The sequence below is a fragment of the Nipponia nippon genome, unplaced genomic scaffold (genome assembly GCF_047370975.1).
Source record: "Nipponia nippon isolate SJK-2023a ecotype South Korea unplaced genomic scaffold, ASM4737097v1 scaffold_3, whole genome shotgun sequence".
In the NCBI taxonomy this organism is placed as follows: domain Eukaryota; kingdom Metazoa; phylum Chordata; class Aves; order Pelecaniformes; family Threskiornithidae; genus Nipponia; species Nipponia nippon.
The window spans coordinates 74,976,183-75,004,085 of NW_028262347.1; the positions used below are offsets into that span (position 1 = coordinate 74,976,183).

General features: G+C 38.6%; 1 protein-coding gene and 1 long non-coding RNA gene across 3 annotated transcripts in view; one reads left to right on the forward strand and one right to left on the reverse strand.

Annotated features, from left to right (window-relative positions):
• Positions 1-27,903, forward strand: part of ABCC9 (ATP binding cassette subfamily C member 9) — a 97,724-nt gene that overhangs the window by 54,170 nt on the left and 15,651 nt on the right. For both annotated transcript variants that reach the window (XM_087768131.1, XM_087768130.1), the window contains 17 exons: positions 998-1,108; positions 2,037-2,109; positions 3,762-3,867; positions 5,463-5,501; positions 8,975-9,013; positions 10,592-10,693; positions 12,135-12,219; positions 12,707-12,787; positions 13,802-13,939; positions 14,434-14,559; positions 15,133-15,229; positions 17,372-17,619; positions 18,543-18,691; positions 19,503-19,572; positions 20,388-20,545; positions 23,471-23,563; positions 26,307-26,409. In XM_087768131.1, the coding sequence (XP_087624257.1) occupies positions 998-1,108; positions 2,037-2,109; positions 3,762-3,867; positions 5,463-5,501; positions 8,975-9,013; positions 10,592-10,693; positions 12,135-12,219; positions 12,707-12,787; positions 13,802-13,939; positions 14,434-14,559; positions 15,133-15,229; positions 17,372-17,619; positions 18,543-18,691; positions 19,503-19,572; positions 20,388-20,545; positions 23,471-23,563; positions 26,307-26,409 (1,818 nt within the window). The remainder of the gene's footprint in view (positions 1-997; positions 1,109-2,036; positions 2,110-3,761; positions 3,868-5,462; positions 5,502-8,974; positions 9,014-10,591; positions 10,694-12,134; positions 12,220-12,706; positions 12,788-13,801; positions 13,940-14,433; positions 14,560-15,132; positions 15,230-17,371; positions 17,620-18,542; positions 18,692-19,502; positions 19,573-20,387; positions 20,546-23,470; positions 23,564-26,306; positions 26,410-27,903) is intronic.
• On the reverse strand, positions 297-27,895 carry LOC148054703 (uncharacterized). The gene is made up of 6 exons (XR_015707094.1): positions 27,233-27,895; positions 9,217-9,499; positions 6,518-6,740; positions 4,246-4,344; positions 2,573-2,741; positions 297-1,079 (listed from the first exon to the last, which is right to left on the reverse strand). It is a non-coding gene; the product is annotated as an uncharacterized LOC148054703 (long non-coding RNA).

Consider the following 27,903-nt stretch of genomic DNA (forward strand, 5'->3'; position numbering starts at 1 on the left):
ACCAAACTTTGTGAAATAGGAATTAATTCCAAAGTGGTATTTCTGGAGTGCTAAACATATAATGAATTTCAGAAAAAATTAAGGGCAAAAAAACACAAGGGAGATGATTTAGAAAAAGATATTTTTTTTATTTTGATGTTTTTCAACTGTTTCAAACTGATTGTATATCATTTGAAATGTGACTGAAACGTGAAGACAGCAACAGAAAGAAAGGATTAGCACAAAATAAGTTTTATTTTGAGCTGAATTAAATTAGTTTGTCAACCTGAAACAACATTTTTTTTGTTTTTCTGGCTTAACAGCTATAATAAAGGAAACAAAAATGAAATTGTTTCGGCATTTATTTTGCTTCTTTTGTCCACCTTTTGCCCAACCCTACAGAGAGAATCAGACAGTCTAGATGATGGGGAGAGGGAAAAATGAAGGTAATATCTGTAAAAGTTAAATCATTCACTGTAGACAGCCCAGCTCTAAGGAATCACTAAGATTATGCTGATTCAGCTCAATACAGTGGCACTTACAAATACCACAGGTAGCTCTGAATGAGCTAGCTCCACAGTCGCTATTATGCATTAGTGAAGTACTCTGCACAAGCTAATTTTATATGCTTCTCGCTCCTGCAGCTATTCTGCTTCCAAGAACCAAACTGGTAACTCTGCATGTCATTACACTTTTACTGACACAGCTTTGTTTGGAGCTACCTCAGGTAGGGCAGACTTACTGAGTGGTTTAAGGAGGATGACAGAGCTGAAATTTGGGATAGTTATGCATGGGAAACCAAAAATCAGATATTTCCTGTGCTTCAGTTAAGGGTGTTTAAAATATTACAATATGTGCATCACAGTAGTGTGTCTGTATTATCATACATATTTGTGGTTTCTTCTTGTGACCTACAATGGTGGAAGGAAAGGGAACGGACTGTCTATTTTATAGGGAACCAAATGCTGTCCTCTCTTGAGAATTCCAACTTTTTTTCTTTCTTCATTTCACTATGTAGCACACCAAGGCCATCAACAGGAGGCAACCCTTGAGGTATCAGCTTGAAAACTATGAACAGCCAACAAGGAAGCAAACACGTCCTGTGGAGATAGATGATATCGCAATCAAGGTGGTTTGAAAACAGTCTCATTCTTTACGAGGAGCAGGTCCTCCTGCAACAGTATCAGATAGTGCCCAATGGCTGCTGTTCTTCCAAAGGCAAATTGTCCATTGCAAGAACAAGCCCTTAAATAAATTCTCACTTTAGCCAAAAATAAAGTGAGAAAAATTTGCTTCACACCAGCTCTTTATAGTGATTCCCTGTCTTCTCAGGAAACAAAGAGGCATCATGAGTCTAAAGGAACAAAACCCAGATAATCTGATGTACAGAAATTAATATAAATTTTTTAGACTTTCCCTTCATGCACTTCTCTTTCACTCTTAGAACCAAGATAAAAACTTTTGAGTCATGTTTTGACATTTATTATAACGTGTCATTTATTATGACATTATTTTAAGTCATGTTGGCCAACTTTTCCCCACATGTGTGCTCTGTGTAAAGGAAGTATGCACAAAAAGGCTAGGGTCCACTGGGGAACATTTTTCTTATGTCCAGCATAAACCTTCTGAATATTCAATTTGTACTTTGGGAACACATTCACAAGTGGCCATATATCACAATATGCAGAATGATTCATTCCTTGATAAGCTATGCTATTTAGATTGTCACCTGTGAGGTTTTGTGATCATTATTCTTAGTCTTTAGTCTTATACTTGACAGAATGAAAGTATTTGGTAAATAGCATTCAACTCAAGATCATCCCTTTATCACATTTCATACAGTATATATATTTGTGTACATAACTTTTCTTATTCACAAACTTTTCTGAGTTTGGCAATCTTTACTAACCTAACTTGTTTTTTTGTGTATGAGCATACCTCACCATGTCTATTAATCACAGATTTATTTTAGTAACATATTTTAAGTCTGAACTAGGCATTCTATTTTTTTTCCCCTCATGTGTTTATATATCTGACATGCGGTAATTGTTTTGTAGGTGACCAATGGATACTTTTCATGGGGAAGTGGTTTAGCTACATTGTCCAACATAAACATCAGAATCCCAACAGGTAGGATACATGCACACCTTAAACATGAAATATGTAATATCAGATTGCTACTAATTCCATTTCTTGATTTTGTGAAAAGCACAGACCCACACATTTAGATTTTTATGAGAAAAAATGAAGGTTAAACATGTATAGAAGGTCATGAACTATATTGGTCATATAGCTACATCGTTAACCTAAAGTACTATAAATAAACAAAAAATTGCCTTGTTTTTATATACCTATGTAGTTTATATAGTTTTTATAATAGCAGGAACAACATCAAAGGTAAGAATAAATACGAAAAAGATGGCTGCAAAAAAATTCATTATTATTTTTAATAGACAAATTAAAAAAAGAAAGAGAGAGAACTCCAGACTCGTTTAAACCAAGAGTCCATCTAATTCAGTATTTTATTTCCAGCAGTGGCTACCTACCAGTGGGTGCACAGGGACACAGTGGTAATAAATTATACTTCTCTTACCATTCTTCAACATTACAGTCTCCCAGTTCACAACTATTGTCATCTCAGCAGATTCCTTGAGCCTCACACAGTTTGTCTGTCAAGAAATCCTCAATGAATTTCTCTTTCAATGAATTTCTCTTTGTCGAGCTGAGCTCCTGTCATTTCTTGCATCCTCAGTGTCTTTTGTCTAGGAGTTTCACAGGTTTACAAAACATTGATTTGTTTTGGAAGACTTACACAGCAAGTGCAAAAAGTGGCAAATTAGTAGTAGTAGTAGTAGCAGTATCACTGTAAAATTCCTAGCACTGTCTGTTGGTATTTCATGTTATTAAGTAGTCTTATATTTTATTTCTATATCTTATCAAGTGCACAGTTTTAAAATAGCTTATTACATTAGGTTGACACATCTTCAATATCACATAGTTATTAAGTAATTCCAAAGTACTATACACAATCCCAAAGTCTATATCATTTGTTTCGCAGTAGCATTAGGTGTCCTATACATGGATAAACAACACCTCTTTGTGCTGGCCCAGTGCAACATATAACACCAGCAGAAGGTCTTTGCTCCAAGGAGTTTACAACCTAAGGCCACGGGTTTACAAGCTGGGTGAGCCAGTCTAAGATTTTACCTCCTTTAGAAGGAATGAGACCACTAACTCCCCAGCTGGTGAGAAGTTTACCTGGCAAATGCACCAGCTGGCACAGTTAGTGAGTTCAGTTAGTTAATGGGAAGATCTGAGAAGCACCATTGCCACTGCAGAGTAGGACTGAAGGTAGTAAAGTGGCAGTGGGGGAAGGAGGAGTACAGCAAAGCAGAAAAGAATAATGGATCTTCTTTCAGTTGTAGTCACTTTTTAGATTGACCGATTTTCACAGAACCACAGACTGAATAATCACTTCCCACTTTATATCATTTTACCCTAAATAACTTCCATAAAGTAACACACTCCCATACAATGGATGATAATATCTGTCAAAGCAATAGTCTCATTCCTTTGGAGATTAGTGTGTACTTGTACTGTCCATTAATGTAGTTTTTCATAGATTAATACATGCAATATTGCCTGTTTACGTAGTGGATGCTAACAAATGTAACCAACTATTTCAAGTGCTCTAGAACTGGATCTAGTTAGGCCTTGTAGACTTGAGTAGAATTAGGTTTTTTTCTTTTTTGAAAATGTGTTTGTTATTTTTATTATCATAGGTCAGATGACAATGATTGTGGGTCAAGTTGGCTGTGGGAAGTCATCACTTCTCCTTGCTATATTGGGAGAGATGCAGACGCTGGAAGGAAAAGTTCACTGGAGCAAGTATGTCTCATATAGCTATTAATTGCTGTATTCATTTAAGAAGGTGGTAGTTGGGTTTTGCTATGAGAAATGTAAACTTCATGTCTCAGAACTGCATGTTAAATGATTATTATCACCCAGATCTCTGGAAGACATCACCTGCAAACTTATGAAAGATTTTCATTGCTGTTCTGTTCATGGTTCAGAGCAGACCGCCTCAGGAAGGGAAAGAGGATAGTTTGGTGATTAATATCTAATATATTAGCCCTAGCAAATGACTTGAATAGAAAGCATATACTATTCCTGTTACCCAATAGTCTTCAACGGTGGGAGTTGGCTCTGGATTTATGGTACTTACTATAACTGAAGTCAGCATTGCTATGCTGCTACTGTACACACCTGTGAAAGCATGACAGGCTGGAGCTTCTTCAGTCGAGTGGTATGTGTGGGGTACCAGCATGCAGAAAAGGCTGTCTTTCCCATTCAACGCTGCTGATGCTAGCAGAAAAAAAAAGTCGATATAATAACACGAGAGCAATGCTTTTCCCCTTCCCTGGTAATTGCCCAAGCCTTGCTTATGGAAGTCAGTGTTATTCTTCACAGTAATACGTTCAGAAAGCAGCCTGAAGACACCGAATACCTAGAGACTAAAGGCTCTGAAGAAGGTATTGCTGAAGAGGGAACTGCTAGTGAGGTCAGGCCTCGGGATCCACATGGATTCAGACCCAGTGAATGAGAACTTCCTATGGAGACTAGGTGGGGCAGCAACCACTCTTCCAGCCTAGGCAGGGCAGAAGGTGTGGAAGGGATGTGCTGTAACCCCAAGACTTGTTCTTTGACTTTAAAGATCAGTTCTATTTCCTTAAAACTACCAAGCCAAACTCTTCTTAATTAGCTTCTTGAGGAGAAAGGGTGAATTTTGTCACAGAGACCAATACTTTGTCACTCTGTCGCTTGAATAGTAACCTTTGTCATCTTTTTCTTACGGCAATGTTGCAGGCTGGATATTTTTGCTTTTCCTGTGTTAGTATGTGTGGCATTTTTTGTTCCCCAGACATATTTCACTGTCTGCTATTCTAAACATATGATCTCACTGGAGTAGCAGGTACAGTTGGAGCCAAGGCAAGATTAACTTTAGTTTAATTATATGTGAGTTTAAACTTTGAAGGAAGAAGAATATGTGACTTAGCACGGTTAATTTCTTTGAGACATATAATGGAGATTTTGACTTCCCAATCAGTCATTTTTTTTCTGAGTAGTTTAAGAAAATACAAGGAGTGAGCAGAGTCTACCTTGAAATTATTCTCACAATTGTTTTCAAAGATATATTTGAGAAAGAATCAAATTGTCCTAGAGAAAGATATGGAATCTTACGAACATTAGACAAAAAGAGAAATCTTAGAAAGGTACTGGAGAAAGATTATGAAATAGTATTTAAGCTTCACATCGTTCAAGAGGAATTAAGGTCATATTGTCAGTTTATTAGCAGTCTATACATAACCAAATAGGTAACTCAGGTTTTAGCAAGCATCTCAGGCCTTACTGAGTGACTTTTTTTCATTGCATACTGTGATATAGCTGATGCAAACATGGTTATGTTTTGCTGATAATTTCAGACTGCCTGACAGACAGATGAATACAGAAGGATACTTCAGGTATTTAACTAAGTGGATCCTATACTTTACAAAACCATAATAAAGGTCCTATTTACCCTCTTAAATCCCTTTCCATGTGATTCCACATGCATGACTAACACAGCTACTGATCCAGGGATGAAATGCGGGCTAAGTGAATTCCCCAACAAATTCAGGTATAACAACACAGTAATAGTAATGATGGATCAAATTTCAGCCCCAGTTATATTGGGGTAATCCTGCAATGCATCATTGTGAAAGCCCATCATGGGACTTGAATATCTTGTTGCTGTTCTGGTTGACTTCAATGAGAGCTGTCTGTCCTACTGTCAGGGTTGTCACTGGTTTGGGATCTTATGGAAAGAAAGCACGTTAGTGTATCTTTCTGTAAGAGATCTTGGCCAGGGCAAATCTTATGGGCCAGATCTCAGTTTTTCCCAGTTACATGAGACATGCCTCAGCTACATTACAAACCTTAGAGAAGGAATTGGCTTCTTGTTTTCCCAGTGAGCAAGCAGCTAGAGAGACTTATTAAACACTGAAGCATGAGGCTAGCCAGATGCAGTGATTCAGCTGAGCCCATTTCAGATCTGAGTTATTAATTATTAAGTCTATACAGGGAGAGATGTGAGGAATATGCAGACACATGTATTCCCCTCATCCACAGCAAGCCAAACAGTCAGAATCATCTTCTCAGACTGCCAAGCAAAGAGGAGTGCCTAAGTGGAAGCCCTTCACTTGGTATACCTTTTCTGTATATTGAACTGGTGTCTGTGCCAAGAGGTTGTTGTGTACTAAGTGAAAGGCATGGGAAACACAAGAATTATAAAATCAGTCCTCCTAAATCGCCTGTTCTGTCCTCAAGCTATGGAAAGCTTGAAGAAAAATTAGAAGTCAGTGCTTCCCTCAGAAAGATTACAAGTACAACTACTTACCAAAAGGTTGCAACCACAGTAACTCAGAAAACACCAAAGGGCATTAACCACAGATGGATAAATGGTCAGCCAGATAAATGTCAGTAGCCAAAGTCAGCATACCTGCTAGCCTGCTCTGCTGCTGTGGCTGGTTGCAGGGACAGGAATAAATTCCTCCAAACTGCAGGACAGTATTTGTGTAAATGATCAGTCCTTCCCTTGCATCAAATCTCTTACATATATTCGCAGAGGAAATGGTTCATTCTGTCGTTACAGTGGTATCCTAGAGATCTTGTATGCCTTTTTTCTCCTCCATTTTCATTTTGTCAGCTGAGGGAATCTGGGCCTGGTTAGAGATGCATTAGTCTATTTTAAAACGTCCAGAGCTAGCATAACAGTTGTCCAAACTTCAACAAGGTGTCTTTTTGACTTTTCCTTAAAACCTTGATTTAAATTCATTTCTGTATTATTTCAGCTTATATATTCAAAATCTTATAAGAATAAATAATCAGTCTAATCAGTTTGGTCTTTCCTACGATTTCAGACTTGAACTTACCACTCCTCATTTTGGGGAATATGTATATTTTATGGTGCAGAATAAAAATCAGTATAAATAGCCACATTTAAATAAATAAAGAAATTAGAGCAAAGATTACTAATCCGAGCATGCAAATAAAATACTCTTTTTAGAAACCTCAGGAGCTTCAGTTTCAGCCTACTCCCATGCCCTGCAATCGCATCACTCTTTCAGATTCAGTAGAGTAATAAAGTACAAGACCAAATATTTAATCCCCTTATTTGTGAAGGCCTCAGCTCAGCAAAGGTCTTATATGTTTTTACTCATGAGATTATTAATGAACGTGGGTTCTCACAGAAATCTCACTCATAATTTGGGAGAATTAAAGTGTATTTGTCAAGCTAAACATGGAGTGAAATATCTAACCAAGGAAGAAGAGTTTAAGAAACAGATCTTAAAATTGGTCCTTGCTCATTCAGATAATCTATTTGATTCTAATGGCAAGCATATTAAATCTGGTATGGAATTGCAAGGGGTCTTGCAAGGCTTGTGCCCAGTTTTTGCTAAATTGTACTTCAGAGGGCACTCCCAAACATATACACGAAAGCATTATCCCTTTTTCTACCATTGCAATGCTCTGCTGATGGAAGTTTGGCTTTTTTTTGAGAGAGGAAATATAGGTTTTCTTACTTTTTGTTTGGTTTGACCTAATTTCTGACCTCTTTTTAATCTCTCATTAGACTCCATCTTTTGCTTTCTTGTAACTTTTTTCCATTGTAGAGAAGACTGGAAGCTCCTGCTGAATAAAGGATGAATTTTGGTGAAGCAATGTCTGTTTTGAGCCTCAATTTATGGCTTTCTGACCCTTCTGAGATAACCAACAGGGCTTATTCACCTCTGATGTAATATCTTCTCTGGCGATTGGTGCACAAAGGAAACATACTGATTGTGCACTTTTGGAGGCACGAATTATCAAAGTTCTTAGAGAGCTGACGTGAAGCACAGAAAGCAACATTTTTCAGTTCTGGCATTTCGGGAAGATGCTTAATACATGAGTCTGGCATTATGAAGGCTCTGCTATTAGAATTTTTATGCCCTTTGCCAGACTTGGAATCTCCGGTCATGAGTGCAGCTGCAGTTACTGGTATCCCAGCAGGCAAGCAGACATTTCTGTCTCAGCAGTAATATATTACATCTGGAGGATTCGTAGGCTTGGGAGGGGAGGATTTGTTTGTTTGGGTATTTTTTAAGTCAGGCAAATAGCACATTAATATCATTTTTCTAATCCCTTCTAATGTCTGTTTCCATTTACCTGGCATAAACTTGCTCTTTTAGGTTTTGCACTTTGCAGTGATGTGTCGCCATGCCTGGACACAAGCACCATCGCTGGTCCAGAGCTGCTTTGACTGCCATTCCATGCCCTCAACACTGTTAATAAGTCAATTAACAAACAGAGGGAGCCACAAAATCATTCATGTCATTACTGCCATTGCATGTTCTTCAAAATGTATTTCATGGATACGATCCTTATGAAGTGGAGGTTGACAAGAAAAGCCTAGGTGTTGTAGTGCATGGCTTGATGCAGCCTTACTGCTATAAACAGGTTCAAAATCTGTTCTGATGCAAAAGTGCGTTTGTACCTTGCGAAGCGTATCTTTGCTCCAGGAGAAATTTGACATTAGTTAACAACTTTTGCAGGTCATTGGCAGAACTGTGTGGAGAAGCTAACTTACTGCTTGTCAACCTTTTATATGCCCAGGCAATATTAAGAATTTAATTTTTAATAGGTTTTACAATACACTTTTCATTTTGAATACATTTTCTAACAACATAACTTGCCTGTTTAGCCACTACGCACTATAGATATGAAACTGTTGCATTTAGAAAAGTTATATACTTTTAATTAGACCTTGTTTATTCTCCCTTTAAGAACAAAAAAACCCAAAGTGATGTTGAGTTCTTAAAACATGTACTTAACTCCAGTTTCCCTGTATAGAAAACTTGCACAAAATGTTATTCTCTATATTTCCTGCTTATTAAATGTCATTTACCATAACTTACAGTGTAAATGAAACTGAACCTTCTTTTGAAGCATCCAGAAGGTATTATTTCTGTTTTTAGTGTATCATGATACACTCATTCATTTCTTCAGAATTTCCTCAAACCTTCATCTTTGTACTTTTTAGCCATCTCTGCATTTTCTTACCATGTCGTTAATCATTTACCATAGGATTAACTGACAGATTGTGTTAAATCCAGTGGATCCCAATCTTCTCCAGCCATTGTACCACTACCTCAGTCTTACCTGAACGATGTTCAGTGCTCCCAGCTCCCAGCTCCCAGCTCCCAGCTCCCACTAAACTGGGAGTTTAGTGTGCTCCCTATCTTGCACGACAGGGCCTCTAGATGCAAGACGTCATTACGTATACTCTCCCATGTGTTTGCTTGTTTTCTGATCAGCACTGGGTTTTGTGTTGCTTGTAACCCAGCTCGACGGCTGTGTGATGGAGCAGGGTACATAGCATGCGAAGGGAACCAGCTGTGCTCCAGCTGAAGTCAAGCTCCACCCCTGGCTTCCATGAAAGGGCCTGCAGGTTTAAAAGAAGGACAAGCTAAACTAAAAACACGTCATAAACGATAGAGAAGTAGTGGCACACATAGCTGTGGTTGGGAGCCACACCATGATTTGCTACCTGATAATCCTGAGGACATATTTCATACTAGTGCATACTGAACTGCTAAAACTCCTAAAATTTTTTTGGATACTACTGACTGCTTCTAACCAGCTTTTTCCATACCCTAGCACCCTCTCTCTCAATAGCAAATCCTAGATGCTTACATACAAAGCTATATCAAACATTTGGTTTGAAGCAATAACATCAAAGAGACTGAGAAGGAAGATAAGTGTTCAGGTCCACAAGCCAGTACCAGTTCACACCTCCTTCCTCACAGATCTTGGGCATCTCAGAAAAATGTCTGAAATTACATGACCTTTTTTGCCATACATAGGCAAAACAGCCAGAAGTAACGAACATTCATACCCCTATTGTACACATTTCATTAGGTATTTAGGCACATTTAAAGTACATCTAATAAGTACTTGGGAGACTGTAGTGATTCCTTCCCAATCTGTATTGAACTCTTTTCCAATATCATGTCAGTCCACTGAGGATCTAATAGAACAAAAGGAAAAAACATTCGCTGAGAAAAAAAGTGTTTCATGTGCATGGCCACATAAAATAACCTAAAACTTCACAAAGCAGCAAGTCAAGTGTCCTGATGCCATTTGAACAGTGTCTTTTCACTGCCTGTTTTGAAATTAGAGAAAAAAAATACCAAATAACTATTCTTGTGAGAATTTAATAATTTTGATTATTTATAATTTGCCTTTGGATTGAAATTGCAGTTACTAAATTGAGGTAGGTACCAATGATTTATAGTAGAATAGAATACAACCTAGAGTGTAGATTTAGCCATCAGGGGAGAGAGTGGGTGCTGTTCTAACAAAAGCATCTAATTTAAAATTCTTCCCTTCACGTTTGTAACAGTTGCTTTGCCTATGTGTTTCCCTGTATTTTTATGAATGCACCGTCATAAAATTAATTTTAAAAAAACTGATTTTCAGACATTTCATAATGTGAGTGCTTTGTTTTTTACTAATGCTCTTTATCTGTCTACAGTAGGAACAGATACTCGGTAGCTTACGCAGCTCAGAAGCCGTGGCTGCTGAATGCAACCGTGGAGGAGAACATTATCTTTGGGAGCCCATTTAATAAACAGAGGTAAATAATTGTTTTCTGATCAAACAATTGATTTTGCCTTGCAAAAACACCTGGCAGCTTCTTTTAAAGAGGTTTTTGGCTTCTCCTTCTGGAGGAAGTTTGTAGATTCTGAAAAATATCAATGCACATTAACCCTGGGGTGGATTTAGCTAACCTGACTTCAGTCATCTCAAAGGAAGGTTTCTGTTTTAAATTAGTCTTTCAAGGCTCCCCCTCTAACCAGAGTGCATGTCTAAGAAGTTTGTGAGAAATCACACAGCAACAGTGGTCTCCATGGAATACAGCGGAAACCATATGTGTATTTTTCAAGCAGCTAAAGTTAGGTGAGATGAATCCCATCTTTGGAGACTACTGTCATGTTTTTGTTTTGTTTAATGGAGCCGGAGGTTGCCAGAGGACTCTGGAAAAAGGGATACTAGGCATGTTTCCACCGAGTTTATGTGCTAATCCTGCTGTGATCAAGTTACTGGAGCAGCCACTTTACAAAAACACTGCACCTATGAAGATGGGGTGCCTCAACAAAATAACCTGAATTCTTCCTTTAGAAATACAGGAGAAGGGAGTGTGAAAGCTGAGTTGCACAGCTTCGGTTGTGCCTATCCAGCACTTGTTTCATGTGTCCTTCTGAAAGGTCAGCTAACAAATGCAGTGGAAAAAGTGACTTGACTTAAGGAAAACAAATTGCTGATGTTTTCAAAGGCAACACTCTTTTTGTTTTAGGTTATTAAAAATACATCCCATTCCTCTCAGTGTCTGCTTTGTTAAGATGTATGACTCCATCCCCACTTAATAAAACTTCACCATGACCAAATATCTCAAAATCCAGATAAACATCTAAAATTTCAGGGACCAGATTCTTCAGCTACTGCATCCATCAGCCTAACTTCACTCATATCAAAAGAGCAAGGCTTATACCACTCAAATAGTCTGATCCCAGCTGCTTATTAGCAGATCATCTCCGATACCCCACAGACCTAGAAATCTCACAACAAATTTCAAGTTTTTGCAAGTGTTTTCCTGATTCTGGCAAGATCAGAAACACTGTAAGGATCTTTTGTCCTGTAATATCACAATGAAGTAAATGAAGAGGCACCTATAGGGGGAAGAATAATAACTCATCGGGAAATGGCTTCAAATACTCCAGAGTCCAGCAAAACAGCTCCGTGATAGGGAGGAACATACTCAATAATTTACGTAATTGAATCTTTACAAAGTAGGCTTGCCAATAAAGATCTGTAATAAATAAGTCATTTTTTTACAATGCTTAGTTTACAACGCTCCATGATTACTTGCTGAATAATCTTTTTGCCCTACTTATTTCTGCAATAATCCAGCCATCATAGAGCCATAATAACTTAGCAGTGAATTTGAGCTGGAGGATTTTGTGTTAGCAAAGTAAGTGTCTGGTTAAATAATTGCAATGACCGTATCGTTTTTACAGGTACAAAGCTGTTACAGATGCATGCTCTCTGCAGCCTGACATTGACTTACTACCATTTGGTGATCAGACAGAAATTGGAGAAAGGGTAAATAATATGAATGCTTTTATGTCTGCTTAGCCTATGTATTAAGAAGGCACTCTCTGATGTTACTCAGACAGATCTAGTCTATATTGGGCTGCCAGCCTGCTACATAATAGTAATTCACATGGGGTTACTGCAAAAAATTTTTTTTCCTTCTTCAGCTGTTTCTCAGATGGGATTTTTTGATCAAAGTCTCCTATATTTTGCTTGCAGAATTTGATGCTAGTATTGGATGCATTTTTCAATCTAAGCAGCGTACTGTGCTTAGAGCAGCTCTTCATAATTTACACTTACCCATGATTAGTTGCTGAATAATCATTTTTCTTCTGATAGTATTTGAGGATTATGCTTGTTTATCAACAGGATTAGTATTTTAACGAAGCTTTTTATTTTTGTTGGAACTCTGTGTAATTGTAAAAAATCACATTTCCAAAGTCCTATCATAATGTTTATTCAAAGATGCATATTTCTGGTCCATTATACTCATTAGGGGATTAATTTAAGTGGCGGACAACGACAGAGAATCTGTGTAGCTCGAGCACTCTATCAGAACACCAACATTGTCTTCTTGGTAAGAATTTTTTTTTTCACATGGAGCATGGAAAGTTAGTAATAAAACTGTCATTCCTTATATTTAGTTTTAGAAAAATTTATGTTAGTTTTAGAAAACAGTAGGGACATGTATTCAACTCCAAATCCAAATTATAGAGATAGGAAATAAACATCCACCAGAGGCAGCATCAAAACATACTGGGAGACTGATGAAGGTGGGATTTCCTACAGAGATTAACACTGGAAGAGTAGAACAGATTGTTTAACTTCTGCTCACTCTCAGTAGTGACCTAGTATCAACATAGTCCCACTGAAATCAGCAGGATTTCTGACAAGGAAAAGCACCATAATGCAACTACTTGTGAGCAATGAACAGACTGAGAGTTCAGCACTCTCCTACAGAGTGCTGTGGATTTGGACAAACTCCCTTCTCTGTTACTAATTTCAAGGCATATCAGAAATTTCAGGAGGCTACTGCTCCTGAAGGGGCTGTTTGAGCCTCTTCAAAATTAACTAGGGACTTCTGTTCTTAGAGAAAAAATGTTTGCATATTAATATCCTTATCTGAATGTTGTCTTGTTGCTAGCCATGCTCACCCAAATTGAAGACCAAGCACATCTGCAGTTTAGTTTGGAGGAAATTAGAACAGTTTCTAACTCTACTTTATATTTCCTGTGCCAGTTTCCCATCAAAATTAGGTCCAAGCTTGGCTCTGGATCCTGGCATTTTCAAATTTGGATGGGAAATTTCAGTTCTGGTGTTCCTGATGAGGATTACTCCACACTGTCAGTGTGGCACCAGCACTGCACACATCTAGACACAAAAGAAATAACTGAGTCCATTGCTATGAATTGAAGAGCAATGTATTCTAGCTCACTGTTTCATAGTGCAGCCCTCTGACTAGGTCTTAGTCATTAGAGAGAGATGAAACATTAGTAATGGCAGATGCTTTCTATTTTTTAAAAACTCTTGAAAGAAATACAACTAATTTTTGTATCCTGTTCTAATATTTTTAAATTTGATTTGATTGCAGGATGACCCATTCTCTGCACTGGACATTCACTTAAGTGATCATTTAATGCAGGAAGGGATTTTGAAATTTCTGCAAGAAGACAAGAGGACTCTTGTTCTGGTGACACATAAGTTACAATACCTACCACATGCTGACTGGGTAAGAGAAGAGATGCCATGATGCAGATTTGATGATGAACATACACTTGAAGTTAGCACCATAATGCTTGATGAGATCACTACTTTTCTCTGTAACAGAGTCCCTCCTTCTTAATTCCATGTCATGTGGCTAACTGCCACTTTATATAATACAGCTTTTATAGTAGAAGGAGCAATTGTATTTTTACATTATTTGTGTAGGTTTTTTTCGATTGAAAGCCATCGGATAATTATGACTTAATTGCAACTATGAATATTACTTATTATGTCTTGTCCATGATTTTTACAAGTACATGTAAGCATGGCTTATAGGAGTTTGAGTTTATGAGCTGTGTCAACAAATTAAGAAGTTATTAATAAAATATTGAATAAAATGAACACAAGACTTTGCATAATGGTAATCTCACCAATACTGAGACATGCCTTGTAGGATCCAGGTCAGTGATTATGGTATCTATGTTGCTGAGTAGGCCTATTGTATGCTTTCTCCCCTAGATCATAGCAATGAAGGATGGAATGGTGCTTAGAGAAGGGACACTAAAGGATATCCAAAACAAGGATATTGAGCTGTATGAACACTGGAAAACTTTGATGAATCGCCAAGATCAAGAATTGGAAAAGGTAAACAGGAGCATTTGGGCAAGGATGACCTTTCTGAAAAGAAATATTTTTCAGTTAATTTCTAAAAAAAACCAAACCATGTCAGAAAGCAAGTTTTAAACTAGACATTAGGGAAAAAAAGCATGAACTGTAAGGAACTTTAAGGACTGGAATAGATTGTCTAGGAAATGTGTGGTTTACCCATCATAGGTGGTTTGTAAGGATACATTAGGCAAACATCCTTTTGAAATGTGGTGCACAACTCATCCTTTGCTGAGGCAAGGGGCAGACTAAGACACTTCCTAAAGTATCTCTCAGCTTTTTATTCTGTTATTGCTGTGAGCGTTTAGGATTCTCTAAAGACTATTTTTGAAGTTTTTATCACTCCAGAAGAGAGGGAATGAAAGAATGGAAGAAAGAGGGAGAGAAGAAAGTGGACAAGGTGGGATTTTCCGAAAGATAAATCCTAAAATACTATGCTTTTGCATTCTGTGAGCTAAATCATTCAAATAGTCTCTTTGAGGTTACTGTTGGTCCCATCACAATGGCAGACAGCTAAGCTCTCAAATTAATAAATAAGTTTTCTTATTACAGGATATGGAAGCTGACCAGACTACTCTTGAGAGAAAAACTCTTAGAAGGGCCATGTACCCCAGAGAATCCAAATCACAACTGGAAGATGAAGATGAAGGTATGTTTTATCATTTCTCTTTGTTTATTCCATTGCCATGTATCATTGTCTTTCCACTTGAACAGCTGGCAGTTCTTAGCAATGAAGTATGAAGATGTTGATGACACTTGGTAATAACAGTGGGAAGTCCAATACTTCTACCTGTTTAGAATATGGCTTGTTTAAGGGATTCTCCATAGATTTCTCTAAACATTGTGCAAGAATAAGGTGTACCAAAACAAGTTAATTTCTTTGCTAACTCATATTGCCTGGAGGTAGTGAGGGGTAAGATAGAAGTAAAACAACGATAAGAATTGTTATTAATGCAAATTGAGGTAGCTCTGCCTAGTCATTGGCACAATAATGTTAGATCATCTGTAGCCCTGTCCCTCGTGAAATATCTGTTCTGGGATCTTGATATATCACCACATGATCAAACTTGTAGCTATTTTCAATTCCTTTTTGGATATCGAGTTCATGTGCTATTTTTGTAGCTGAGAGTATTTATGGAAGAAGTTTTAGGCTTTGTTCTCAAGATTAGCTTCTTGTTCCCCTCCAAGTCTTGGTGGTTTTAGAGGCTGCAGATTCAGATTCACGTCACTTTTAAAGTGGGGTGCGGGGTGGAGGGGACACACGGTTCGATATTGGCAGCTGGCAACAAGACCCATCAAGAACATCCCTGGGATGCTAGACCATGCCTAAACGCAGTAGTCAGTCTTGGCAAGCAGTACATTTGTGCCAGGGAAGAGAAGAGGTGAACTGTAGGCTTCACCTTAACTCAACAGGAGCACTAATTGCAGGGATTATCATAGTGATGTTGACTGGAGCAATCACAAAATGCACACTGGCTGTTAGCAGGCTCTTTACTGCTGCCTTGTGTTTCATCTGGCAGTGCTCATGATGGATTGTCATCTTAAGTCATAGGTCTGTAGGTCCTGGATTGCTTCATTTTGAAGAGATTTCCAATCATTGCACAACAGGCAGAGCTGGACCCCAAAGACCCTGAGACGGAAATATTATGTTGGCTTCATATTTCTTTGGCAGAGCTGAGCAGAACACCTCTTACTATGTTCAGTCATCAGTCCACTTTATCAGTTAAATTCTTGGAGGAGTTTAAATTGAGGTAATTCCCAAGCTCCTCTTTTTGGTCTGTGCAAGAAAGCCTTGCCAAAAACCTGTATCTTCTTTGTGAGGTGAGATAGAAAACACAGGGAAAAAAAGACCTGTCCATATAGTCCACAGAGTGCCTGCAAAAAAGCATCATTAGGATCATAAACCACATATCAGTAACTTCAGGGCAGAAATATAACCTGACATTGCATTCCAGGTCATCCACACTTATTATGTGAACTAGGGAACATACACAAAGTCTCTGTGTCCCAAAAAGTGTAGAATTTCAACTTTCAAGAAATCACTTACTAATTCATTTCTAATGTTCAAAATCAGAAATGGGTGGAAATGCTGTCAGTTCAAGGCTGTGAAGAGCAGGTCAACATTTTTCTTCCCCAAGTGCAGCCTGCAAGGCTGCCATGTATATTTTTATTACTTGGGAAAAAAATGATTTTTAAGTGTAATATTTATGCATCTATGAAATATATATTTCCCATAGCAGAAGTCTTCCACCAACTGTATTTCAGTATAATGTGAACAATTATCGTATAGTCAAAGGTAGGACTAGAAGAAATGTTAATCCCACAGCTGTGCCCTTTTATATAGACAAAACTTTAGTACTCAGGAATAAAGTAAAAATGGAGTTCTTTCATGCAACAGATGACAGAACATCTGGATGGAAGGCTTTGGAGAGCTTTCTAGAATCTTCCGTGAGACACAAAGTGCTCTGCTGACTGTATAATAAAAGCAACTGAACAGGTTGGGAAAGGCATAGTCTCTACTATCAATAGTCAGTACTGAAGACCTGACTTACAAAAATATTTATTACCAAAACTGTAACTAGTCAAAGACTGACGGTCTATGGAGCTGCTCAAAGAGCACAGGGGAAGTCTTTTGAAAATATGTCTGAAGTGTTTGCTGATATTAAATGACAAGTTTAATTTTGCCATTAAAATTAAAATTCAAAACAAAAAAGTTAATCAAATCCAGTAAAACCAGGTATAATTCTTAGTACTGAATCCAAACTAACTTGATCAAATGTCTGAGTCACAGAGGAAGAAGAGGAAGAAGATGAAGATGATAATATGTCGACTGTCTTGAGGCTCAGAACAAAGATGCCATGGAGAACCTGCTGGAGATATCTAACCTCTGGAGGATTTTTCTTGCTCTTTCTGATGATTTTCTCAAAGTTGTTGAAACACTCAGTTATAGTGGCCATAGACTATTGGCTTGCTACGTGGACATCCATGGACAATGCAAACGAATTCAGGAACATTGATGATGTTAAGAGCACAAATAAGGTGGGCCACATCTTGGAGCTTGACAGAGAAAAAAAAAAAAAAAGAAAAAATGTGCTAAAGTAATTATTTGCTGCTCATCTAGAAGCCAGCTAGATTGGAAAGACAGATATATATATATATAGTAAGGATGATTATTATATAGGATGGATGAATTGTTTATGATAAAACATAAGACAATTCAAATTTTATCTATCTTTTCAAACAGGAAACAGAAGCATGTTTGTGATTAGAAAAATGATTGACTTTTCAAAGGAAGGAATCTCATACTAAGCTTTTCAATCTGTTTTTTTTAACACCTAAGTCAATGACCCCATTTTCCTAAGTACTGACTGTCCAGTAATGTCCTGCCAGAAAAAAAAAGTCTTCAAATGTGCTACTTAGATACAGTCTGCTTACAGCCATAAATTTGACTCATATACAAATATCTCCTTGGAATCCACACAGTAAACTTTCAGAAGGCTTAAATGTGTTATAGGCCTGGCAGATTAGTTTAGGATTTGCTCTGGGAATTTTAGTGGTACTTGAACTTAATGAAGTGCAACTTTCCAACATCTCTCAAATGCTTTAATTCTTCAGAGGTTCTGCTTTTGTTGTCTGAGTTTCTTGGCTAACAATTTGAGTACTTTTGTGTTTGTCCAGTTAGTCTGTCTTCATAGTTCTAAGTACTATCACTTCAGGGTCTTGAAGGGTACTCAACAGTAGGTTGAGGGATCTTAGAACTGCCAGATCTTCTAATTATGTGAACTTCATGAACTGCAGTTCCATCATAGTTCTTTTATTTCCTAAAGATTATATTAATATAATTATGTAATATAAGTGATGTGACATATTAGCTGTTTGGTACCAGGCGCCTTGGGAACTTCCTAGTAGAAAAGAGAAATGTGCGTTTATTTCTAGGATTGATGTATTTGTCATTTTATTAGACTTATCATGTAGCTGTCTTCAGCATCCTCTCTGGAGCAGGGATTGTCCTTTGCCTCATCACATCTCTGACTGTGGAGTGGATGGGCCTCACAGCAGCCAAGAACCTACACCATAATCTTCTCAACAAGATCATCCTTGGACCAATTAGGTACAGCAAAACTAATGTTCTTCCTGAAAACCTACATGGCCAAAACCTGTCCAGATTTTGTAACTAGGAGGATACTCCTGTGAAAATCTCTTGCAATTGCCCTGATTTCTTCAAGGCCTCAAAAAGTGAAAATAACTAGTGAAAGTGAGCAGGGGGGGAAAATTCCATGTCAGAACATGTGACATTCTGCCCTCTTTTTTATCTGGCTGAAATGTGTCGGATAGCTGGCACCCCCTTCAAGGCTGGAGTGTCAAGGAAAGCTTTGAGTGCAGTTCTAGCTCCAGGGCACCCAGCTCCAACCCTGAGCAATGGGCATGGGGTCAAGCAATGTGGACACCAAGTTTCTTCTGATGGCCAGGGACAGGTTCTGTGCACGATAACCACAGTCTCTCACAGGCAGCAGGATGGCAAAAAGGATGCCTGCATAATGAATACAGTTATCGCGGTTCTTCTATGAAACAACTGAGTCCTGGTGCCCAGTACTATGCAGGAGGTTGAGTAGCAGTCAGGGACAGGCTGTGATCTTTGGAAGGGATCTTAGATCTTGAGGGAGCGTGGATGAAAGAGCAGGGGGCAAGACAGTAGATTTTTGGAAGAGGAGACTTAAAAGTTTGGGGTGGCGGGGGGAATCCCAAGAGAAGCATTTGGATAGTCAGGACGCAGACATTATGATGTGTTATGTTATTCATATTTACTGCTTGGTTTTAGAAAATGTCTGGACACAGCTCTGTGTTCTGTCTGACCGGGCTTTTTATCCAAAACTGGAATTCCTTTTCATGTAACTTTTTTTTGTTTTTAATTTGTTCAACAGGTTTTTTGATATGACTCCATTGGGGCTAATTCTTAATCGCTTCTCTGCTGATACAAATATCATTGATCAGGTAGACGTATCAATATATTCTGTTTTATTACATCTTGGCTTTGTAAATTTTCAGTTAGCTACTGAATAAGATGATGTATTAAAATATTCAGTATAGAAAGGCATAGCAAAAACAGGCTCTGGGAATGATAATAGACAAATTCAAAATAGAAAGTACACACACATTTGTAGTAATGAGGGCAGGTAACATTAGAATCAACATGGTGGGAAATGGTGGCTCTTAATGTCTTCATATGCAGACTGGTTGCTTCTGTTGGAAGATCTGGATTAGCAAAACATCAGATTTTGAACTCAAAACAGGAAATGGTAGAATATAATAACTTTAACTATGTGGGAGTACACGTAACAAATAGATGTTCCATCCTCGCTGTAGCACGTGAATTTAGAGCATTCAGGGAGAGGAAGGGATGCTTTCACTATGGCTGTGAATTAAAATGTTTGGGTGAGTAATAATCCTGATTGTAAGGGTGATGGAAACATGGAAGGAAAATTAAGGGGCTCTGAGAAAGAGCATGCTGTTTCTCTAAATATTTGGGACATCAAGAACAATTTTCTCTTTCTTGCCTGTTATATAAACAAAGTGGAAATGGCTTCTTTGAAACACTGATCTTTAGGAAAAACCCTACTGACTCATTTTTTAACCTCTGCACATTTGAGTAGTAGACCCACAGAAACATAAAGGCTCCTGACATAGGGAGAATATCAATGAGTGCACAGTGGTATCATTCCACTTTCCCTATGGTCCTCTATAGGAAAAGGCATATCATGGTACTACCGGTGACTTTTGCCTTATGTTTGTTTTTTGTTTTGTTCTAGCACATTCCTCCTACCCTGGAGTCTCTAACCCGGTCCACCTTACTCTGCCTGTCAGCCATCGGAATGATCTCCTATGCCACTCCATGGTTCCTTGTCGCCCTGGTGCCTCTTGGGATAGCGTTTTATTTCATCCAGAAATACTTCAGAGTTGCTTCCAAGTATGTATTAAAAAACTGTACTGAAAATTTCTTTTAAAAAATTTGTACATAAGAATTGTGATGGAATGTGATGTTACAGGAGCTAGTATAGGGGGTTAGTATAGAGCTATAGTATAGAAAATGGCCACAGCATCCTGCTTTTGATCCTGAGGTATGAGTTTGAGACATACATTGGAGGATGTTTCCAGCTGACCTGCCTACAAATGGAGTATTTGGGGAATTAACACTAGTTAGAGCACTTTTGTAGAGTGTTGGCTATAGAATCAGATGAGCATGAAGTTTGTTAATGAACTGAGCCAGCTCGCATTTGGTCAAAGCTCCTCTTTGACCTTTTGAGGGTTAGTAGAGAATGGAAAATAACTTCCTGGATTAATGTCAGTCATGGCTTCTTCTTCATATTGGGAAAAAAACTCCACAGAAAGTCATTTCTACTGTACAGCAGTGTTTCACATTCAGAATGGTTTGCTGGCTGTAAAGAGTACATTTTTTGAGCAGAAAGAGTGTCATGATTTCTTAGAGCCATGCTTCTAGTGCTAAATCCATTATATAATTCAGTAAAATATCTTAAGCAAGCCATTCAAAGTTTTTTCTTAAATTCAATCAGTCATGCTTCTTTTTTTTTATCAGCCAGATTTCTGGCTGGACTTATGCCACTTTCTGATACTTAAAAACACCCATCAAGGTGCCTGCTGACCAGCAGAGAGGCCAAAATAACCTACCATCATCAGCAACTGTAACTTCTGGCCCTGTCTTTGCAGTATGCACATGGTAAAGCATTAACTGCTGTTTGGTAGCATCTAGTTAAGAGATACGGTGATTTTCAACTGAGCATTCCAGTACCGTTGGCTTCATGGACAATACTCTTATTTAGGTAGCCTGAGAAAGAATTGTGTCAGTTATTCCCCCTAAATCAATGGATCAGGAGGGGCACAGAGCAACATATCAATGATTCGGCTTCATTTTAGCCTACTTTTCATCAGCTTTTCTGAGAATTTCCAAGGAGTTTTATTCATAAGAAAACTCTATAATCAGAATTCACAAAAAAAAAAGGTTTAATTCTGAAATAATTTGCTTAAATTCTCAGAGATTTTTCAGAAATCTTGTTCTTTCCCCACCAGGTGTCCAAACTAATGCTGTACGTGGCAGTACACCAGGTCTCAATGTGGCTAAGAAATCAGGAGACTTAGTTTTCATTCTTAAATGCATTATGGTCTTCTGAGTGTCACCCTGTCCTGCTACACATAGCAGTACACACTGTTTAAGCTTCTTACTTAAAATATACAAGAGCAGGCAAAACCTGATGTATTAGACCCCAGGGAAATACTACAGTTTCTCTCTGTGATTTTATATGTGAGAGTAGAATCTCCATCTGTCTCCAAACCTGGTTTTCCCACATGCTGTACCGATATCCATACTATGCAAGCTAGCGACAAGTTGATCACCCCTGTAGGTCAGCATACACACACATATGCACCCATTGGCTCTGCAATTGCTGATCTTCTGCAAGCCCATAACTACCTCATTCATTCTATTCCCTTACAGTTTTCTGGGAAAATCTGTGTCAGCAAGTGCTTTTTTTTTTTTTTTTTTAATTTGTTTAAATTAAACTCTTTTAAATCACTTGTGAAGCATCCAGGGCTGACTTGTGTTCTTTCAATCCACAATAGAAATAAATAAATCCAATTTATTTCTAGAAAAAATAGTCTTGGGAAATGTAGGGTGAAGGAATAGCTTCAGCCAGTATTTATTGCATAGTAGTGCTACTTGCATGCAGTACTTTCCAGGCATATAAGCTTCACTAATTTTTAGAAATGCAAATATTTACAGTATTTCTTGCAGTACTTTGACTCTTTGTTGTATTTTCCATTACATCTCTCAAAAACTTTTGTGTATTTTCCATCATAAATTTGAAAGAGAGCATATTTAACATCAAAACATAAGCAGCAAATTCAGTTCTGTATACTGTAACATTCAGCATCATGGAGCAGTTATTTCTCCTGGCCTATCTAATACAGTATGCAAACATAGTAGGATTTTAATAAAGAGTTTAAATCTCCAATGAACTGACCTCTCTTCTGTTTATACAACTGGCTTATGCCAATGGCAGAGTGTTATAGAAAGATGTATTTATCTCTGTGGTTTGCAAAACATTCCTGTTTCAGGAGACTGGAACTTTTTAAACTTAAACATCATTGCTCCATGCAGGTCTTGAAAATACCATTGCTGAATAACTGAGGAAATTTCTCATTCGTATTATTTCTCTGTCAGTGCTGTCTCTATTTCAACCAATATGTGATAATGTTAACACTACAAATAGAAGGTCTGCAATAGTCTGTTATATTTTATGTTTAACATGTTGTGGTACTTACAGATACTCAAAATGAGGCAAAGTTTATATAGAAAGGCACCCTTTTTGTTAGGCCAGCTGATACAGCTGCAATAAAATAGATAAACTTGCAGATACACAAACTCTATTTTATACCTGATCTAAGAGACACAAATAACATGCTATAAAGTTGAAAATCAACTGTTCTGAATTTAAGTTAATTATATTAACTATATTAATAAATTAGAATGTTTGAGAATAAAAGGTAATTAGGATCTGGCTAAAATAGAGAGCAGGTTTTTATCCAGGAGAGATGTGATAATGTCATTATCGCTGTGGGACAAAGAGAAGCTTAGCTGTGACTAAAAGCTAGATCTGTGGAGGTGGCTGGGAGGTGATTCAAAGGCTCCTATAGCAAAAGAGAAATGTGATATTCCCATGTCAGTGTCTTTCTACACTATAGAAATACTATGTTTTGTGATCCTGAAAAGAATATGTGCAATACATAAAATGTCTATTCTTGTGTGTTACACAGTAAAACTTCTACAGACAGAGGTGATTAGATTGTAATGGCTTCCTGTTGTTTTTTGTATTCCCAGGGACCTCCAGGAACTTGATGACAGCACACAGTTGCCTTTACTCTGTCACTTCTCTGAGACAGCTGAAGGCCTTACCACCATCAGAGCATTCAGGTTCATAAAACAAATTATTAGAGAGAGGCTTGGGTTCTGCTCTGGCCTGTGCAGCTTGTTGGACCATGTCTGAGGGCAAAGTATTGGATTTGGTAGACTTTAATTAAGCTATCTCAAAATAGGGAAGAAATTTTGTTTTCTGTTGCTTTGCCACATCTCTAAACGCTTGTGCATATTTTCAGTAACACACTAATTTTTCTGTATTGGTTTTCCACTGAATTAAATATGATGACGTTTTTAGGACACAGTATTTAAACTTTTAGGTGCGTAGTTTAGCCATGCCTTACTTGGACAGCAGGGACCTCTTCTTTGCCAGGCAGGCACAGGCATCACTCCTTCACACCCCTCTGCTATATCCTACAAGCTGTGCTACCCAAGTGACCCCGAATCATTTCTGTATTTAACCCACTCCTCAGACAGGGAAACATCATTATAGTACTCTCCAACTGAAAGTCAGTATGCAACTAGAGGGACTTTACAAGAAAACTATGGCAGAACAGAACTTGTTCTTAATATTGTAAAACCTAGCCTTGTCAATCAAAACTGAAAAATAAATTCCAGAAGATTCAGAGAATTTTTCCAGCTTTCCATGCACATATTTTTTTTCTCTACTTACTACATGAAATATAAGCCAAATTCTCCTTGTATGTTCACTGCATTATAGCTGGCATGACTCTGTCAAAGCGCCAGCTTGATGTTGTCCCCCAGTAAGCATAACTTGCACTCATTCTGTACACTGTAGAATTTCAAACTGGTGTGGATTACACTGCACTGCTATTTACACATGTATGTCATCAGCTTACGACTGCTTCATCACTTCAAGCTAGCTTTAGGACCCAGGCTATTAGTTCAGAGTGCTGCGGTAAGGACTGTGGCAGGAAAAGCAAAAATGTTGCTGTGTTGAAGAGATGTGAGCCAGCGGTCAACAAGAAATGTTGTAACAAGCTTTATCAATCAGAATGATATATTGAAACAGTAAGTCGTAATTAAGACCCGATGTTGATGTATGCTGGGTGTTTCTTGAGAGGTTCAGAGTGGCCTTTCATCACGTTATGTCCTGAGAAAGATGAAGGAGATTAGCACTTCCTGGGAGTTGTTCAGCTCTCCTTTACCTCACAAAATGGCAATGTGGGCTTGGAGGGCAGAGAGCAAAAGGCAACCCTAGGGAAGGACTAGGCATCGTAACCATCACTTGAGTTGTCCAGGATCTCTGGTGCTAATCAAAGCCATTTCATTTCCCTGTCAGTGCTCCACTGTCAACCAAACCTGAAGTCTCCAGCATTTTTTGTCAGCAAGCTCATATTTACTAATAGTCCTGTTAGTCATTCTCTGCAGTTAGAGTTCAGTATGTTCCAGGATAAAACAGAGCAGCCCCTCATGTAACTTACCACAAAGTAGCACAGTTGGATCAGAAAGCAATTTCAGTGACCTTTGCTGTTTGTCATCTGACAGGATAAAAGTCTAAAGCTGCCCAGAAGATGAGCTGGACGTGGATGAAAAGATATAGATCGAGCATGTCAGATTTTCCATTAGGAAAACAGGAGTTTTGCTGCCAGAAAGGCAGATGAGCAGAATATTCAGTGCATCTTTGCTCCTCCCACGTCATTACTCTTACCAGTTGTTGTTTTGGGGAGGTTGTTTGCCATGTTTACAAGCTGTGCAGAGGGAAATAAAGTATCAGTGGGAAAAGGCAAAAAAAAAAAAAAAAAAAAAGAGGTTTCTGGCAGAACAGGGGTTACAGGTGCTTCACAGCAGGGCGCTGAGACTTTGAAATGGAAGAGCTTGCCATGATAAAACGGACAATAAGCTGCTGAATGAAGTTTGGCTAGTTTATTCAAGTGAGGGTATTTAACAGACAGTAGAATACGAAACAACAAAATGGTTTCCATCTGACTGCAGGTCATACCTAAAGTACTGCAAGGCGCCATGAATTTAATACACTTACACCAACAGAGATTTCCCCCTCCCTCCCCAAAGTGTACCTCTGCTCTTAGGTGCTGACATCCTTGCACTGTTTTTTAAATGACAGGAATTACATGAGGGAGAGAGAAACAAGTGACAGTGGAGGTAACACTGCTTGTTTTTGTAATTCAGAAATGATTGATAGCTCTCCCTTGTAGCTGCCTGAGTTGCCTAGGCAATGTGCGACTGGCTGAGAAAACAGCTGAGCTGAGTAGCTGAAAGGTATTGATCTACTGATCAGTCTACAGTCTACATTAGTTGAAGCCTTAGAGATGTCACTCCTGTTGAAGACTTCTGCAGCTGGCCAGGTAACCTCTGAAATCAAATTTTAAGCTGACAGGTGAGCCCTCTGCTCTTGCTAGTGGCTTGTGAAGAAGAAGAGATGGGCCACGGCAGCACCTACCTGTGAGAGAAATGGAGGGCAGCAGTAGCCACAGTCCACAGCTATAGAAGCGGATATGCTCTGGGAAGTAAAACCTGTCCCTAGCACCCTGGCATTGCAGTGTCTTTGAGGGGACAGGCTCTGATCCAAAATCTAGTCCAATGTAATTGCCTGTTGAACAAATTCCTCCCCATTGTATGTGTAACTCTGCCTGGTGAAGGAGAGCCCTGGTGGCAGGTACGGGTCCTTAGGGAAGAGTTTTTAACCCAAAGTTTGGCAAAGGCAGAAGGGCCAAAAGTTTTGGTTTGGGGGGAGAGGAGGGAGAAAAGATTTTAATGCTTCATCCTTTTGTGTATGAGTGTGTAATGTCTTGTAATATAACAACTTTGGTCTTGGCAGGCACGAAGCCAGATTTAAACAACGTATGCTGGAACTAACGGACACGAACAACATTGCCTACTTATTTCTATCTGCTGCCAACAGATGGCTGGAGGTCAGGACGGTACGTTCAGTTTAGTCCCAGCCATGGTTTTGAAACCTTGGAAGCAAACAGAGACTTTCCCTGATGCAGAGAAGATAATAATGAGAATTAATCTCGCAATGAGATTATACACACTGTTTCTTAAAATAGATTGGGATTGTTTATGTTAAACCCATAGGGTTTTTTCAGCTTTCTTGGCCAGGAGTAAGAAAATACAAGTCTCCCTCATCTTTTGCTGTTGTGATGTCTAGTGTCTGAAAAGAGTGCAAGAACAAACATTTACATAACTTGAAATAAGGCTTTCTCTACTACTGTGCAGCATCTGCAGACCTGCCGCAGCAGGAACTACTTTCAAAGAAGAGCATGGCTTTTAAGTAGTTTTGCGAACTGTGCTGTCATTCTGCCAGGGCTGTTTTAGGCACCATTCAGCTTCCAGGTCCTGAGGTATCTCTCCAGAAACAGGTTTTATTCCACAGCTGTAATTTAGAGCCCCCATTTGCAGTGTCCTTACTGCAGCTGTGAGCCCAGACTGTGCAATTTACAGTACTGTTCAATATCACAAAAGATGGCAGAACTGGACTCCAACTGAAAAACAAATGACAGTAGGGCACAGTGCAGCCAGTGCCAGTGAGACAGGCTCCTGGCTTTTATGGGGGCTTTCCAGGGACAGCATATGAGGAGATTCCCTGATTTGCAAGGCAAGAAGAGACAAGCAAAATCACTGTGATTTCCTTATTCATCTGACACTAAAAGAGCAGTGAATAAACAGAGCAGTGACCTGATTCTGCTAGACACCAATAGTAACAGGCATGATTAATCCTCACTTCAAAGGCTGTATCCTTACCTTCATTTCCTGGTATGCTGGCAGAGCAACAAAGTTGTGCTCCATTTCTCACGATGACACAGCTTTCCCTTGTGCATGAAGATTTCAGCTTCCTACAGCATCCAAGATCAAGCTGAACTTGCTTCCAAATCAAAGACAGATAAGTAACAGAGCAACAACCAATCCTGGAATAAACTGTGGCAATGCCTGCTAATGTTTCAGTCTTAGACTTGCTTACATGTGGAATGAATTTGATCCAAGAATATGCATCACTTCATCATAGCATTAGAAATAATGTGGTCACGCCAAGGAATAGTTTATTTAGCTCTGCCTAATGGCACAGTGGTACTAATATCACTCAAAATTTTGTAGGGTTTAATAGCAACTGTGAAGTCCAACTGCTGATGGAGACTTGAGACCATTGTGCTTCTACTTCCCTGTAGATATTAAGTTTGAATCTGTCATCTGCTCATCAACACTTCTTACAGACAGACGAACTAGGCAGCCCTCATTTCAAATCTCAGAGGGAAAGATTCCAGGCAGGATATTATCAGACAGGAGGAAAAAAATGGATGGAAAATGCTAACCCTGTAATCCAAAGTAAATATAATGCAGGGAGCAGTGGGAGAGTGGGAATACCAGCAGCCTTATGAATCAGGCACCTTGACAGCTACATGAGATCACATGTGGCA